General features: G+C 35.2%; 1 protein-coding gene across 3 annotated transcripts; it reads right to left on the reverse strand.

Annotated features, from left to right (window-relative positions):
* Positions 1–2045: 2045 nt before the first annotated feature.
* Positions 2046–9565, reverse strand: LOC136811489 (neurofilament heavy polypeptide-like). Of its 3 annotated transcripts, XM_067068108.1 has the most exons (5): positions 9334–9543; positions 5777–7372; positions 5375–5482; positions 4168–4261; positions 2046–2866 (listed from the first exon to the last, which is right to left on the reverse strand). In XM_067068108.1, the coding sequence occupies exons 1-4, from the start codon at positions 9434–9436 to the stop codon at positions 4188–4190; spliced, it is 1881 nt and encodes a 626-aa protein (XP_066924209.1). In that variant the 5' UTR covers positions 9437–9543; the 3' UTR covers positions 2046–2866; positions 4168–4187. The 3 variants fall into 3 exon arrangements, with proteins under 3 accessions (XP_066924209.1, XP_066924208.1, XP_066924210.1); XM_067068107.1 differs by lacking the exon at positions 4168–4261 and having other exon boundaries at positions 5197–5482; positions 9334–9565; XM_067068109.1 differs by lacking the exon at positions 4168–4261 and having other exon boundaries at positions 9334–9562.
* Positions 9566–18094: the final 8529 nt, after the last annotated feature.

The following is an 18094-nucleotide window of genomic DNA, read 5'->3' on the forward strand; positions in this document are numbered from 1 at the left end:
TTTTCCAGGAAATAAAACCTAAAAGGGGTCCCATTAAAAGATTCAAATCATTCTCACGACCATCAAAAATTAAGCATCATCAGTCCTAAAGTTCGGGTTTGAATGCACTGTAAATTGTAAACATGGTGTTTTTAAGGAGATGATTTTAGGCTGATTCCCGAAAATGAATCCACGCTCAATTGTTGATTCGAGCATAGATTCGAGAAAATGAATCGGGAAATACTTTATCAAATCTGAAAAGTCAATTTGTCCGAGCGAGTTTCCCTTAGAGTTAGAAAATATTGTGAAAAATATTACTTGAATTTTACCAGTTTCCCTGAATTTTTTTATCCGCCCCGCAAAATCCACCAAGGTGGCTTCGCATATTTTTTTCCGTCAGCGGTCGCAACCCAACTTAGCGCTCGAAATTCAACAAAGCGGCCGAAACCTATTTTAGTGGTCGAAACCCATATCTTTACGATTTACGAATGAAAAGGATATCTCAGCGGTCGAAACCCAAGAATTTCCTTTTATTTGCACTGCTTGAAACCCTCTGGCATTCGAATTTTCGGCGATCCATTTTTCTAAATTCTCTCCTTTTCAACTTTACGAACATTTCTGGAGCATATACCTTCTTTCGTTCTATTTGTCACCTAACTGGTGTACTAACACACTTTGTTATACCTAACGCACTTTGTAATGCCTAATGCAACTTGTTATACACCTTGACGCACTTTGCCTAACGCACATTGTAATAAAAACTGACACACTTTTTAATATTCTTGGGTTTCAACTAATCCTTTTTCATAAAAGTTTCAACAGGACAAAGCATTCTTAATCTTATGCTCATATTATAAGACCTTCTATTTCATGCTGCTTATTAAAAAACAAGAAATTTTATGACTTCAAATATTGAGTGTGCCGCGATCAATTCAGCTTTTAAACCAGACCCGAAACAAGCGAATCTTCAGGCAAGAAAAAGCAAAGCCCCAAGATTTGAACGACATTTCGGGTGACGGATTCAGAGCCCACGCTATGAAATTGAATGTAGGGGGGGGCGGGTGGGCAATGAATATAGAGTCTTGTAATCAAAATTTTTACTTTGCAAAAAAGTGGGGGCATGACCGTCCCCCCCCCCCAATTTTTGAATTTCGCGGATAGGTCCATCCGCGAAATCTAATCCCCGCGAAAGTTTTTCCCATTAAAGTATATGTCTGTATGGTATGTACGTCTGTATGAAAACCACCCAGGCCGGCTATACTTTTAGTATTATGTTAGACCCCTGCAACCTTATTTCTGGTACAAATTTCCTCAACTTCTTTTTTGAATCTTTAATCTTAGATGAAATATTGTTAAATTTTAATAAACGGAGTTAAGGGAACTAATTTTTGCGGTTTTTGCGGATTTGGCCCAAAACCGCAAAATTTAGTCGACCTACGGACCGCAAAAATTAATTCCCGCTAAATTTTTCGAAATTGGTCATCCGCAAAAATAAATTTAACGATAAATTTTCTTAAGTTTCATCTAATAAGCGCAACTACAAGAAGTTTTTAACAGAAGATATAAAGTAATGCGATATGCTACTATCTTAAGATTTATTTTTGTTGAAGCCTTTTTGGTGAAATTTAAAAGGAAAATTTATTTTTCATTGAAAATTAACAAGAATTTTAGAGCCAGTTGGATGAATTTCTTTCTAAGCACACTAATTGATGTCTGTCATTTTTGTACAAAACGTTTCAACAGAATTTTGGTTCATGAAAATTTTTATTTCATGCTAGCTGACCGCAATATTTAATTCCCGTAAATATTAAGTTAATTTAACGACCGCAAAAATTAATTCCGCAAAAAAATTTTTTTTGATGGTGCGCAAAAATTAGTTCCCGCAAAAATTAGTTCCCTTGGTAATTAATCTCCTTTTAAACAGCTGAAATTTCGTCCAGGGGTTGGATAAAAATCTAAAAATCGACATGCGTTTAATATGCACCTGAGAGTAAGTTGTTTTTCAAGAAATTGGCCAAGTTGGTTTTTACCGATAAAGTAGGGTCCCCAAGAGTAACGAGAAGTAGTTAGTAAAGAATTATAAGACGTTCTATCCGTTGTTATATTTTTTACTTACAAAACTATCAAAAGTTACATTTGTAGCCTTCTTAGTGAAAGGCAAGCCGGACACACATAAGCGGAGGAAAAATTACATAGAATAATTTGCGAAAAAGCTTACAAAAACGTGAAACAGAACAAAGATATAATTTACTATAAAGATCTATCCAAAAAGTTACAAAATTGAAAAACAGGTAAAAGTCAAGTCATAATTTACCAGCCGTAAATAGAAAAATAAGATCTAGTTCTGATATTTTTTCATATATTCATTTTTTTGGTAAAAATACTGAATGAAAACCACCGATCAAATAGCTCAGATAAAAGGTCTTACACCGAGGTTCCTAACATCGTGTAAGAAATTGACACCATGTATCAGATTTTTCAGCAGTTTGACCCGTAGTCTCATCCAAAATAAAAGCAAAAAACAACAAAAATAATTAGGAAATAAAATATCATATAAGTTAAGAATTCATTTTTAATATCTATAACAAAACACACAAACACACATTCCAAAAATGCTCTCAACGGTACAAACAAAAAATTCATTTACGTATTTGGTTTTTATAAAAATTCATAAGTTATTTGGTTTTTAAAGGTATATTTTACTTTTTTACATTCTATTGAATCATACTTGAGTCTCTAGTACCATTCATCGAGCTAGTGGAGTTCTGAAGTTAAAATCGAGCGTCGTTTCTGTCGTTCGGTCTGTTGGGTTATGTTGTTGAAAGTATTGGGTGTGGATGGAACTGTTTTCGTGCTTTCTACTGGCCTCCTTTCTCCTTGGCGATTTCTGTAGAATGAAAAAGATTCAAACTATGAGAAAAGCCCAAAATACACGGCTTTTAGAGACTTACCAGAATTTATCAATACTTGACGGTATACAGTGTGTCCCAAAAAAGAGGGCATTCTTATATATGAAGTAAAACCCTCAAACTCATTATCTAAACTGGGCTTAGAATATTTGAAATAAGATTGCAATTCTGATCAATCAATGGGTATTTAATTCCCAAGATGATTGAATAATAGGTTTTTGAGATGGAAATATTAAGTAAACAAGTCATAAAATTTGGCATAAATTATGAGGATTCTACTTTATATAAAACTTTGTCCGCTTTTTGGGACACACTGTAGATGGAAAAAACCTACGGTCTCTTACATAATTTGAGTAACCGTATGAACAAGCCCAAGTTGTGAAATAATGTAATAAAAAGTACTTTCTAGTTCTTTGTAGGAAAGCTCAAATTTTTCTGCCATACTCTTGTAACAAAGCTAGTATATATAGAATACAGTGTTCTAGAAGTTCAGAACACTTTTAAAACAAAATCCTAAAATATTACTCTCTCCAGAAGAGCTAGTGTGAAATTAGGAAACACAATAGTTTTCAGATTTGGTTAGTATTACGAGTTACAGTAAAGGAGGGAGAGTTTGTTTAGCTTGGTTTAGATTTTACTTAGAGTGATTATTTTCCGATCTAAAGTTTTTATTGAATGTTTCGTGATCGATTATTTGAAAGTTCAGTGGTGGTTGAAATCTACTTTAGAGAAGTTATATACAAAGCTTTTCTGCGAAAGTGTGAAATATGTTAATGCTTAGCTTTGAATGAAGGTAAAACGTTACTCTATTTTATCAGTAGTGTATATGAGTACTCTCGGCTACCTTAACAACGGGGGTCCACCACAAAAAAAATACTTACTTGGAGACTTTTTCAAAAACTCAAAGTCGAAGAAAGGAGTGTTAAAAGTACAGTGAGTCGCATAACTCGAATACGCACGGTGAACAAAGGCTTTGTTAATTGAAGGGACCATAAAACTTGTTCGAGTTAATAGAGGTTCGAGTTAAAGAGGCTCCACTGCATAACGACCTTGGTGAAGATTTTTTTACAAAAAATATTCCAGAAGAATTAGAAGCAGGTGGGAGCTGGTGGAAAAATGAAAAATTTCAATGAATTTAGTAATTTGCAAAGGTCGAATGTTGAGTGACCGAGAGTACAGAGTTGCTAATTAGTTGCAAAATGAAATACGAGATGTGAAATGCAAGGAAACGTGTGAGAAGGCAGTTCGCTTTCACAGAAAAGTTACTTGTATATAATACCTCATTCTGATTTGTGTATTTTATCGAAAATATTGGAAATAGACCCAAGCAACAAAAGCAAAGCCAACGGCCAAGACATACTGGGTAACACCGCCTGAATGAGAGAGAGGCAAAATTGGCATGAGGCAGGCCACTCTGGAATGTACTCCAGGGTAAATCTATCTATTTTGATATAATAAATAAAAAGTGGGTTGTCAAAAGTTACGGTGCTATTCGATTTTGTTTTGAAAGGTTTGAGTAGTGGTTAGCCTTTCCTACTGCTTTTTGAATGATTCTCAATTTTGTTGCTTGCATTGAATGGTGAGGAGAAATGAAAAGTAAATCATAACTTACAAACATCATGGCTTGGAAATTCGTCATACAGAAATTTCATATCAAATGATTTCGTGCTCTAGTTTTGAATTTAGGTTAAAATATTTCTAGTGTTTATGCTTAATCTATTGAACGTATCTACATCTAAATGATTGTTTCGTTTTAAATTGATCATGAATGGATTCAGATTTCCTCTTTTTATTATGTTGTTTGGTATGTTAATTTTTAAATATGTATGTTGATTATACAATAATTGAAACTCGAATCTGAATGCAAAGTGAAGGAAGAAATGTTCTAGGCCCGTGTTTGAATGTGGTAATCAAGAAATGATCTCATGCATCAATCAATTACACATTTTGGGTCTTTATCAGTCAGTGTTGTGAAAACATAACAAAATTGAAATAAGAAATATTTAAAAATATTCCCCTCGCTCTGGCATGCTTAGACTGTCAAAATATGAGAAAAAGGTATTAGTAAGTGTAGAGACAAGCTTCAAATCATAAATGTGTTTAAAGTGCAAGTCAATTCAAAGAAAATTCCGATGAAAATGACATTCTAAGCATTCAAAAAAAAGAGCATGAAACTCAATGTAGTTCAAGCATGAAAAACATTGTGGTATTCATAAACAGGGGGTGTGTTTTGTGTTGTAATGTGTGTGTGGTGCAAAAGGAGTCAGTGTGTGCAGTGAGAAACAGTATAGCAGTAGGAAGGACTTACGTCTTAAGATTTGACGTTATGAATGACGTGTTGGTGTGTGTTTGTTATAGGATAGTACAACCTTTCTTTTTATTTTCACTCTCATTGGTAGTAGTGGGTGTTGGTTCTGAAGGGCTGCTTGCCTCAGAAGATACTTCAGGTTTCTTATTTTCAGATTGTACAGTTTCACTAGTTTTACCCTCAGCAGTTGGTGGTGAATTCTTCTCGACAGTTTCTACTTTTTTCAGGTTAGATTTATCAAAAGCTTTGACTTCCGCCCTCGATTCACGTTTTTCTTCATCGATGACTAAAAAGCAAAATATGAAGATGTTTTACATTCTGTATTACTATTGTTTTAGCATTCTAGCACCAAACTGATTTTTATAAACCTTAAAAATTACTCTGCAGTCCAGCATTGAGAAACAGACTGCATGGCTCGAAATAACAATTTCAAGTGGGTCGGACAAAATGTCCGATCAGAGTTGCTTTAGCTTGAAAATTACGATTTTTGGGTCGGACATGAAGCTATTTGGGTCCGACAGTTATTTCTAGCCCTGAAGATGTTAAATTTTAAAAATAAACAGTTTAATTGTGAACTCACCTTCTTTGGTTGGTAATACTGCCTTTTCTTCTGTCTTTGATTCTTTCAATTGACCCTTGTCGAAATCTTTAACAGCTGAAACATCTGGAAGGACCTCTGGGCGAGTTTCCTCTTTGAGAGTGGCCGCAGTTGGTAAAGTATTCTTTTCTTCTGTATCAACGGATTTAAGTTTTGATTTATCGAAAGCTTTAACCTCAGATCGTGATTCGACTGCTTCTTCTTTAATGACTTCTGCGGTGGGTAAAACGGTTTTTTCTTCTGTTTCTACATGTTTTAATTTAGCAGCATCAAATCCTGCAACTCCAGAAACATCTGGCAGCACCTCTGGACGAGTTTCTTCTTTTAAGGTTGCAGCAGTTGGTAAAGTGTTCTTTTCCTCTGTATCAACAGATTTAAGTTTAGATTTATCAAAAGATTTGACTTCTGATCGAGATTCGACCGACTCTTCCTTTATTACATCTGCGGTGGGTAAAACAGTTTTTTCCTCTGTTTCTACATGCTTTAATTTGGAGGCATCAAATCCTGCAACAGCTGACACGTCTGGTAACACCTCTGGACGAGTTTCCTCCTTTAATGTTGCAGCAGTTGGCAAAGTGTTTTTTTCCTCTGTTTCAACAGATTTAAGTTTTGATTTATCAAACGCTTTAACCTCAGATCTTGATTCAACCGCTTCCTCTTTAATGACATCAGCGGTGGGGAGAACAGTTTTTTCCTCTGTTTCTACATGCTTTAATTTAGAGGCATCAAATCCAGCAACGGCTGAAACATCAGGCAAGCTTTCTGGTCGCGTTTCTTCTTTGAGGGTGGCAGCAGTTGGCAAAGTGTTCTTTTCCTCTGTTTCTACAGATTTAAGTTTAGATTTATCAAAAGACTTAACTTCTGACCGAGATTCAACCGATTCTTCTTTAATCACTTCTGCGGTGGGTAAAACAGTTTTTTCCTCTGTTTCTACATGTTTTAATTTGGATGGATCAAATCCAGCAACGCCCGACACGTCTGGTAACACCTCTGGTCGAGTTTCCTCCTTTAGAGTTGCAGCAGTTGGTAAAGTGTTCTTTTCCTCTGTTTCAACCGATTTGAGTTTTGATTTATCGAACGCTTTAACCTCAGATCTTGATTCAACAGATTCCTCCTTAATAACATCAGCAGTGGGGAGAACAGATTTTTCCTCTGTTTCTACATGCTTTAATTTGGAGGCATCAAATTCAGCAACACCTGAAACATCTGGCAAACTTTCTGGTCGAGTTTCTTCTTTCAAGGTTGCAGCAGTTGGGAGAGTATTCTTCTCAACAGTTTCAACTGATTTCAGGTTAGATTTGTCAAAGACTTTGACCTCTGCACGTGATTCAACTGCTTCTTCTTGAATAACATCTGAAGTGGGTAAAACGGTTTTTTCTTCTGTTTCAACATGTTTCAATTTAGAAGCATCAAATTCTGCAACTCCAGAAACATCAGGCAAGACCTCTGGTCGAGTTTCTTCTTTTAAGGTTGCAGCAGTTGGGAGAGTGTTTTTCTCAACGGTTTCAACTGATTTCAGGTTAGATTTGTCAAAGACTTTGACTTCTGACCTGGATTCAACTGCTTCTTCTTGAATCACTAAAAGAGAATGAAATACACATTGAAAATACTTCAAACTTTTATTATTGGTTATATAACATAGCTTCAACCCCTATAGGATAGGAGTTTCAAGGGAGGGTTTCAGGATATTTAAAATTTGACACCAGAGGGTTTGATAACCCTTGTAGGATGTCCATTGTAGGACGGGTTAAGCTACTAAAGCTATGTAAGTCTCCTGTTCAAGCATTTTGGGTGGGGATTAAAAGAGAGCCCCCCCCCCACAGCAGACCCTCAATTCACACAATCACGCAATTTTTTTTCGAAATTCACGCATTCACGCAAATTTTCCTCAACTTTCAGGCAATAACCTGTTTTTTCAGGAAATTGGAAAATTTTCGGAAAAATTCGGGGAAACATTGGAAAATCGGGAAAACTGCACATTGATCGGTGGAAAAAAGGAAAAATTCACATTTTTTTCCCAATTTTCACGCATTCACGCAACTGAAAATGCCCATTCACGCATTCACGCAAACCGCTGGGGGGCCCCTTAAAAGGATTATGTTGTCTAGATTATTTTGTGAGGATATTAACATTTACCACTTTCGCTAACTCTTGACATACTCTAAGAAGTTGCCAACAATTTTTAAATATTATTTTTGCTAAAACCGCTGGAAAAAGGTAGTTTCGAGGTATAGCTGATGATCTAGGGAATGACACAAATGTATAGTACTAGTAGTACTGTTAGGGGATTGGAGGATTTTCCAATTGATTTTTCTTCTTGTTTCTAACAAGTCTGTGCACACAAAGAACAAAGTAGTGCACATGTAAAACAAATTGGCTACCATCATTGACCTTTTGCTAAACGCGATATCATGATGATCATGATAGATGTCTTATTTTGCTCTAAATAAATATCAAGCCTTTACAGGCTTTATCTGTAGTCTATAATTACCTTATTTTGGAGGTATTTAGAGGTGCAATAATTTCCAACTTCCCTAGTAAAGTTATTTATTAAAATCTGAAGAATTTTCCAACCAACCCACCCCCTGCACTTATTCTGACCCTAATTTATTAGCACCAGAAATATTACGCTCCTGGAAAAATATAACAGCTATTCTCTAAGAAAATTAAAATGCTCCTAGAAAATGAGACCTTTTAAGAAAATTATGAAGCTCCCTGGAAAAAAAATCTGGCATCTGGTTGTGTTTTTCACAATTTAGCTCGTGGAATTTTTGCTGATTTTTAAACAGATTGTCCGCTGGAAAATTGTACACGTCTTTTTTTTTTTAAGAAATACACTTTTAAGAAACATGCTGAGAGGCTGAGAATGAGAAAATAACATTTTTTAATTCGGTTTTTTATAAGAACCTTCCAATCAAGGCTAATTATGTCAAAAAGTTTAGAAACATGTAAGAAACATCGGCTCAAAAGGCCGATTTCTTAAGAAACATTGAGGATGCTTGGTAAAACTAGTTTCTTAAAAAAAAAGAAGACGTGTATGTGTTTTTCCTTAAAATGTGCTCATGGATTTTAAGAACAGATGTCTTTAAGGCGACCCCTGGATTTTACATGGGTGTTTTGAAGAAAAGTCTCTCCTAGATTTATCCATAAAAAATTTACTCTCCTGAAAAAAAATAACAGATATTTAAAAAAATCTGCTGACGGCTGCTCATGCAGAGTCATGCCATGAGAAAGTAAAAATACTCATACAGCCATTTTAGTTGAAAAAAAGTGGGTAGCATATACAAATATATACAACTGTCCTGTATATTACACCTAGCATGTTGTAGCTATTTCAAGAAGGATAATCCAACTGAAAGATTTTATCTCTATTCCATGATATCTAATATTAATCTCCTGAATTTCAGCAGGTTTACAAAAGAAAAAAACAAGAGGAAGTAGATAAATTGACATCAAGACGGACCAAAAATACACCTCTTGTTTAAAATGAGGAGCCTAGCTGTACAGCAAAAAGAGCAGGAGACAAGTTTTATACTTACAATCACTTGATGGAAGTGTATTTTTCTCCTCTGTTTCGACATGTTTTAACTTGGATGAGTCGAAGGCAGCAACTTCTGAAATGTCTGGCTTGGATTCACTCATTTTTAAGTTTTATCAAATGAAATCTATTGAAAAATTAAATGTATTTCAAAATGAAAGTAACCCAACACAAGCCTTTCCTCTCTGCAAAAGCACTCCGTAATGTTGATACTTTGGAGGCTGCTCCCCTTCGATTTTAGGAGGGAGACTCGAAATGTATGCAATATTAAATCTGAATCCGGGGGTCAAAATGGTCTTTCTAACAATAGAATATGTAAATATAATCATATTTTTAGCTCAAAATTACAAGATTGACATTAAAATGTAATTCATATTTACTGGCTGGTTCTCAAATGATTTTAAAAACTGAAAAGAAAATCTTAAGTAGTTCTACGGTATTCTACTTGACCCCCGGAATCATCTCAAATTTCAAGAAGCCATCTTGAAATAAATTAACGCGATAAAATTATGATACAACAAATGACGTCATAGAAAATTCTTCTGCCGTAAATAGAAGAAAATCATTGGGTCTCGTCATCATCATCGCCTTTTTTGACAGTGTGTACTTCTCATGCCGGAATATCCCTTTCATCAAATTGGACAAATAGCGGAAGTCAAATACACTGAGCTATGAAAGTCTAAATCCTCTTCTTATCTCAAAAGACTGAAATATGTTTTGATATCATTAGTCGAATCGAATAGAAGTCTTTGTGTGCGACAGCTTTTTTGTCAAATTTTCGTACATTTTTATCTCTCGACTTTGTCTAAAGTCAATTTGCGAGCTTATGGGGAGCTTACTTCACATTCAGCGCAAAGAAAATCATTGATGAGATTTCAGATAAGGCAATTTCCTTCACAGAGAAGGGCGTCAATTCTAATAAGATTTCGATTTTCGTAGAAAAAGGAATTCACCGCTAACTCTCTTCTAACCCGAAATCAACCTCGAAATCAACAGCGAGTAATAAAAACAAATAAAAAGGATATGAAAAAGTCAACATATCACGATATCTTGTCATAAAGTGACAGTCATCCATAAGACACGCCATAGAAAGCAAACGTGTCACTAAAATTTTCTGCTGTCGTGTTGAATATAGAGGATGACTCGATGGACTAACGACGGAATAAAATAATATACAATCATGGACGAAAATTGTGAGACAACCCTCCTTCCCCCCTTCCCCCAGTGGCAATGTTGAATAGGGCATTGGAAAAGTCGGTGGGAAGGTCGTTCGCACTAAACATTGCCACTGGGGGGGGGGAGGGGGACCATTCCATGGTTTTTCCAGTGTTTTTCTCAAACATTAAAGTCCATGATTGTAGAGGATGACGCGATGGACTAACGACGGAATAAAATCACCCTATGTAATACACCTAATATAACCTGCACGTCATTTTCCAATTAGAATTACACTAGAACACCAAAGTAACTAAAGTCGAATACCCGAGGTTTTATTTCGACCAGCCAAACGGGAATTTCACCGACCATCCTTGTCTCATCGAAAAATTTGGTAGTTCGGATGTATAATTCTTTATCAAAGATTTGGATAGACTATATGCTACAGTTTAAGACAAATCACTATCTAAGAAATAAGCCCTAAGCCGAAGAAAATTCGCAAACGGGCTTTTTGCTAGTCTGAATCGCAGACCTCTACAAAACCCCAGGTAGTATAAGGAGCACGAATCCGTTAGTGGATGCCAGCAGCCTAGCTTTTTTGCCGAAAAGAATTTACAGTCGATAGATTTTGTCAGTCTTCTTCGAAACTCTCCCGCCGATTTTTTTTCCGTATACACCGCCATAACGCCATACCACCATATTTTCCCGCCTTTACTATCACTGTTTAACGGACGATAACATATCGTCTAAGATTTGGATGTATGGCGCCAAATAAATGTTACCGACAATTTTTAAAGTTAAATATTTCAAACAAATCAAACATCCACTGTTTCTAAAACCAAACTATCAAATGATGCTGAAGCCGCGATTTGACTCAACCAGCTTGATATTGTCATACTAAACGACGGTTTACTACTGTCATTTATACTCGAAACTACTGCTCGTCAATTCATCACGTTTCTCTCAGTCACAAAGCATCAAATACTCCCTGCCAATCTTTTGTACGAAGTCCGTCTCATGTCATATAAAAAACCCTCCTACCTGCTATGCAAGTGATAGAAATTGGACATTTGACAAAGTTTTAAGAAATTAATTACTTATTTTTATATATTTTTTTTTGCTGACGTGTTATAAATCGATGACGTAGGAACCTAGTTTTCTTTTTGATGTCAGCTTAAAATAAACTCATGACTTCGTGATGACTGACTATTAAAAAGATATGTTTTTGATAAATATAAAACCTAAGAAAAAGATTAAAATTACTTCGATAAAAGTCATATATACAGGTACGAGCCGGGAAGTATCTTATCCATTTGGTGGACTAACTTTCTTGGGGTTTTTCTTGTTCCTTATGGTAATAAGAATATTTTAAGCTTCTGGGCCACCTGGATTTCTCACCTGGGTATCCATAATGGCGGATTTTTGGTCATGTGACGCCCGTAGGCAAAACCGAAAATTCTTCCAACCCAAATATAGGCATATCATATATCTATCGATCGGAAATTTGATACTGATTAATTTTGAGATACAAAGTTGGGTCTGAAAACTTTCCTATCTCGAGATATAAATCACTTTCGTTTTCTCAGGTTTGGCTGCAGTTGTAGGCGGGCTTTCATGGAGTGAGGCAATTCTTTTAGTCATATCTCAAGAAATATGCTTTTAAACATATCAAAACTTTATGTGTTCCTAGAAAAGGCATTAAAAATTGTTTGTGCAAATTTTCAATAAGTTTGCAGTAAAAATGTGTATTTTACAGACCAGAGTATAATTTCCTTACCGTCGAAAAAAGATTCTTCTTCTCTCAAAAAATTGGCCTTTTTGTCTGAATGATGAATGAGCGAAATGTTTCCCAATAGGGTTTAGAACCAATCACTTCTTCGTAATCTCACTCAGAGGGGTACTTAGCAACAAGTAAGGGCTAAATGTATCCGGTCAGCACTTTATAAGTATGATTTACGGTAAGACATGATCCCAAAAAACGGTGAAATTTCCAAATAATTAATGAAAAATTCTGTCTTTGCATCTCAACATTAAACGCGAACCTTCTGTTCTTTAGATTGACTAATGCAAAGAATTATGAATAATATAATGTAAATCGTTAAAGTGTGTATTTTACAGACCAGATTCAAGTGCTTCTAGGAGCTTTTCTTGTTCTAAAACGCTTTAGATTACTACAGAAATACCCGAACTTGAGAATTTACTGAGTTAATCCGTCAAAATTCGCCAATTCCTTTATCTTTATTGTTCATGCATGAAACGAGATTTAGAGGGCTTAGAATCTGCGTTGTCTGCAGGGCCAAAAAACGTCGGCATAATATGGCTTCGAGAGGCGATAATACTATGCCATTGTAGAAAGCCTAGTGATGGAGCCATATTTGTGAACCTATTCTGGTTACTGTTACAATTATAAGAGGCGTATAATGGTCCAATGCATCATTGTATATCCGCTTTAACTACATGAATGCAACACAACGCCTTCAGCTAGTTGAAGAAGTCAGACTGTAGGAATTTTAACTTAAAGCGCTTTAAGGAAGTTATTGCCATATAAAATAATGCTTTAAGCTACACGTCCAAAATGTCCCCGTTTTCTTACAAAAATCTAAGTATAATATTAAGAAATCTTGATTTTAAAATTCTTATTTGTTCGGACATGGCTTGCTGATGATGATCCCATTTTCCTTTCCCACTATGAGGTTTTAAAGTTTTAGAATCATCTGGTCTCTGTGGCTTTGTCAGAACATGAACAAACGACTGGACATCCTTCTCCTTCGTAAGCACTGCGAGCTTCGTTGCCGCCTCGTTAAAACATAAAATGAAACAATAGGTTTTGATGATCTACCTTGGGAATACCTTGCTAACAACGTCAAAACTTACACAAAGTCTCTGTTGTTCTACTCTTCTCCAGTCTTTTATCTATATCATAACAAAGATAACAGATGCGAAATCATCGTCATTTTTCAAAACTCCGATGAAATAATATCGAGTATATAGGATTGAGAGTATAGGATTCAAATTATGATATTCTTATGACACAGGCTCACAACTTTGGCATACTTTTGAGATGAGAGTTTTGCTAGACACTAGCACAGATTTGTAGCACAGTCACCGAACGGCCTGTAGAGTTTCTGTCCACCCTACGACCATCACATGGTATGGGTTGGTCCTAGCAAAGTAGTATTTACTTTTCATTAAGTGAAACACAGCACCGAGTTGGAGTTAGTCCTGATCTCCTAGACGACGGTCAATACTTGGTACACTACTGCGCCTTCACATGGGATAAATCATAACAGGACGTCTATCTTCCATTGTGTCTTTGAAGCGAGCTTCGTTGTCGCCTTGTATTTTAAAATTGGTATAAAAAATCCGTTGATATTCCGTTACAATGCTATTTCTTTGAATTACTTAGGTAAAATGATTGATAGATAGCTTGATAGTTTGAAAATCTATATATTAATGCTAAAACGTGTGTGTTTACAACGTTTTATAAAAAGTTTTCGAAAATCTGACAAAGCTCTACAAAGCCTCCTCTTCATGGCGTTGAACTTTTTTCTCCTTTCTTTCATAAAATCAAAATCTTATCATCAATCACCAGCTATCTTTCTTCCGTTGGGTTTTTTTTAGATGTATAGTGATTTGCTGGATTGGGACACGCAGCGTGCGACGCTACGCATACGGCTAGTTACTCTCAAGTCACAAAATAATTATTTTCAATTTTTTTTATACGCTGAAATGGAGAATTTCAACTGCGTGTATACTTTTGAATCACTTTTGTCATTCCAATAGCATACCATAGCGAATCTAAAAATAGACATTGATTTTTCTTGACCGAAATTCAATCCCGTCAACCTTTGCGTCAATTATGCTTGCACGTAAATTACACTCAATTACAAAGAAAAAGTAATAAATTTCACGACTTTTGAATTAAAACAAAAAAGGATTGTGGGATTGAATTTCGGTCAAATGAGAGGGACAAGCTGGAGTTTTTACAAGCTCTCATTTGATTTGGTTGGTCGTTAAGATGTAATAAAAGAATCTTATTACTTTTTCTAAAGAAAGCGTCATCTCTATCACTTTAAATGACCAATTAGTGAAGTATCTTGTAAAAACTCCAAGGCATCTCAAATGAGAGAAGTAATAATCGTGACGTTTGCATGACGAAGCGCTATTAGTTTTTTTATTGACTTGAAAAAAAAAGTATGCCATAATTTGAATCCTATACTCTCAATCCTATATAATCGATATTATTTCATCGGAGTTTTGAAAAATGACGATGATTTCGCATCTGTTATCTTTGTTATGATATAGATAAAAGACTGGAGAAGAGTAGAACAACAGAGACTTTGTGTAAGTTTTGACGTTGTTAGCAAGGTATTCCCAAGGTAGATCATCAAAATCTATTGTTTCATTTTATGTTTTAACGAGGCGGCAACGAAGCTCGCAGTGCTTACGAAGGAGAAGGATGTCCAGTCGTTTGTTCATGTTCTGACAAAGCCATAGAGACCAGATGATTCTAAAACTTTAAAACCTCATGATGGGAAAGGAAAATGGGATCATCATCAGCAAGCCATGTCCGAAACAAATAAGAATTTTAAAATCAAGATTTCTTAATATTATACTTAGATTTTTGTAAGAAAACGGGGACATTTTGGACATGTAGCTTAAAGCATTATTTTATATGGCAATAACTTCCTTAAAGCGCTTTAAGTTAAAATTCCTAAAGTCTGACTTCTTCAACTAGCTGAAGGCGTTGTGTTGCATTCATGTAATTAAAGCGGATATACAATGATGCATTGGACCATTATACGCCTCTTATAATTGTAACAGTAACCAGAATAGGTTCACAAATATGGCTCCATCACTAGGCTTTCTACAATGGCATAGTATTATCGCCTCTCGAAGCCATATTATGCCGACGTTTTTTGGCCCTGCAGACAACGCAAATTCTAAGCCCTCTAAATCTCGTTTCATGCATGAACAATAAAGATAAAGGAATTGGCGAATTTTGACGGATTAACTCAGTAAATTCTCAAGTTCGGGTATTTCTGTAGTAATCTAAAGCGTTTTAGAACAAGAAAAGCTCCTAGAAGCACTTGAATCTGGTCTGTAAAATACACACTTTAACGATTTACATTATATTATTCATAATTCTTTGCATTAGTCAATCTAAAGAACAGAAGGTTCGCGTTTAATGTTGAGATGCAAAGAGAGAATTTTTCATTAATTATTTGGAAATTTCACCGTTTTTCGGGATCATGTCTTACCGTAAATCATACTTATAAAGTGCTGACCGGATACATTTAGCCCTTACTTGTTGCTAAGTACCCCTCTGAGTGAGATTACGAAGAAGTGATTGGTTCTAAACCCTATTGGGAAACATTTCGCTCATTCATTTCAGACAAAAAGGCCAATTTTGAGAGAAGAAGAATCTTTTTTCGACGGTAAGGAAATTATACTCTGGTCTGTAAAATACACATTTTTACTGCAAACTTATTGAAAATTTGCACAAACAATTTTTAATGCCTTTTCTAGGAACACATAAAGTTTTGATATGTTTAAAAGCATATTTCTTGAGATATGACTAAAAGAATTGCCTCACTCCATGAAAGCCCGCCTACAACTGCAGCCAAACCTGAGAAAACGAAAGTGATTTATATCTCGAGATAGGAAAGTTTTCAGACCCAACTTTGTATCTCAAAATTAATCAGTATCAAATTTCCGATCGATTGATATATGATATGCCTATATTTGGGTTGGAAGAATTTTCGGTTTTGCCTACGGGCGTCACATGACCAAAAATCCGCCATTATGGATACCCAGGTGAGAAATCCAGGTGGCCCAGAAGCTTAAAATATTCTTATTACCATAAGGAACAAGAAAAACCCCAAGAAAGTTAGTCCACCAAATGGATAAGATACTTCCCGGCTCGTACCTGTATAATAGCAAGTCACATAATTAAAGAAAATTGACGTTTAATTATGCTGACGTAATGATAATTATAATTACTAGTTTCGCTAAACTAAAGTAAGAATTCCTTGCCAATTCCCCTCTGTTCAAGAAATTACCTTCTCCTTCCTAATCGGGATCCTCACATATCTAAATTACGGGCAGCCTTATCGAAAGTAGAGCAAAACTATTCATCAACATCATCATTAAAAAACTGCATTTGAAAATTATTAATACTCCTTTAAACTTCAAAGTAAACTTCAGTTACCATTGTAAACGAAGAAGAGATTTAAAGAAATATGAAAATAAATATAGTTACTAGTACTCAACACATCACACCACAGCCGACGACGAGTAAATTTACTTTGAATAAGATTCCAATCAAACACAAATCTAAAAGCGAGAGAGTCATTTAAACAGCTAGAAATATAACATAAATGATGTTGAAAAACAGCTTGGAGGCTTCCGCGAAAATCAGCAGGGGAGGAATGAGTTCAATCAATTTAATTCAAGAGCGTGTATCAATACTTTATAGAAAAATGTGCCACGAGAGAAAATTTCTTTTCCTCCTTACTTCCAGCTGATATTTTCTTCAGCTGTTTTTTTTCTATCAGGAAATAAAACCTACATGTAGCCTTTTCATAAAAATTTCCATTTAATAAAATCTTATTTTATACGCTTCCCATATTTTAGCATTAGTAAACGAATATCAATACTTGTTCAATTCAAACATAACCTTATATCGCGCATTCATATATTTCACGTAAAAAGTTTTGCGAGCAGAAAGCTTTGCGAGGTCGAAAAATCGCGAAATCTACGACATTATTGACAAAAGTATTCATATATTTCGCTTACAAATTCAATGCTTTCTATCTAATGAAAAAATGACAAGGAATCTTGCTTTATGAAACTGAGATCTTCCATTTAGAAAAGTTTCCACAAAATCCATAAATATTGTGAAAAAAGAATAATCTAAAAAAGTTACTAAGTTAAAATGAGTTTCTCAAAAAAATATGTTATCATATTGATGAAAGAAATATCGTAATTCAATTTCACGCGAAGGGAAGAAAAGTTATCAATTAAAATTCTTTGAGGACTAGTTTTTTTTAGTTTCTTATCCCCAATCATCGATTGGACTTCAAAGGGATTAAAAATCGATCAAAAATAGAGAGGAGGGATTGGGACACGTCTCTCGAACACGAAGGACGAATGACGCGACAACACGTTATCTATCCTCCCCTGTTTTCAAACAAAATACGGAAATTCGAGAAGCTTCATGCTTAGAGTCATCAAAACAAACAACAGAAAATTCTTTCTATCCTTAAATTCAGTTCTAACACAACTGCATAACCCTCGTGTAACAAGAATAAACTGAAAACAAGCGCCTGTATCAAATTTTCGTAAACGTTTCGCAAGAAGCTAAAAAAGGAATTGTCTTCAGGTCATTCATACTAAGTTCTAAAATTCCAATATTTTATCCATTCATAGTCAGTTAAATGAGAAAAGGAATCGTGGAATGTTTGATTTATATTCTCTACCTCTGCATAGTGCAAGAGTAGATGTCAAGAGAGCAAAGCTTCAAAATCTAACCAAATAAAGCAATGGAAATGCATACATGTAGCTTGTATGATAATTAGCGGAAATTGCACCTTGTTAACGAAAGT

This window comes from Clytia hemisphaerica, unplaced genomic scaffold, assembly GCF_902728285.1.
Source record: "Clytia hemisphaerica strain Z4C2 unplaced genomic scaffold, Clytia hemisphaerica genome assembly, whole genome shotgun sequence".
Taxonomy (NCBI): domain Eukaryota; kingdom Metazoa; phylum Cnidaria; class Hydrozoa; order Leptothecata; family Clytiidae; genus Clytia; species Clytia hemisphaerica.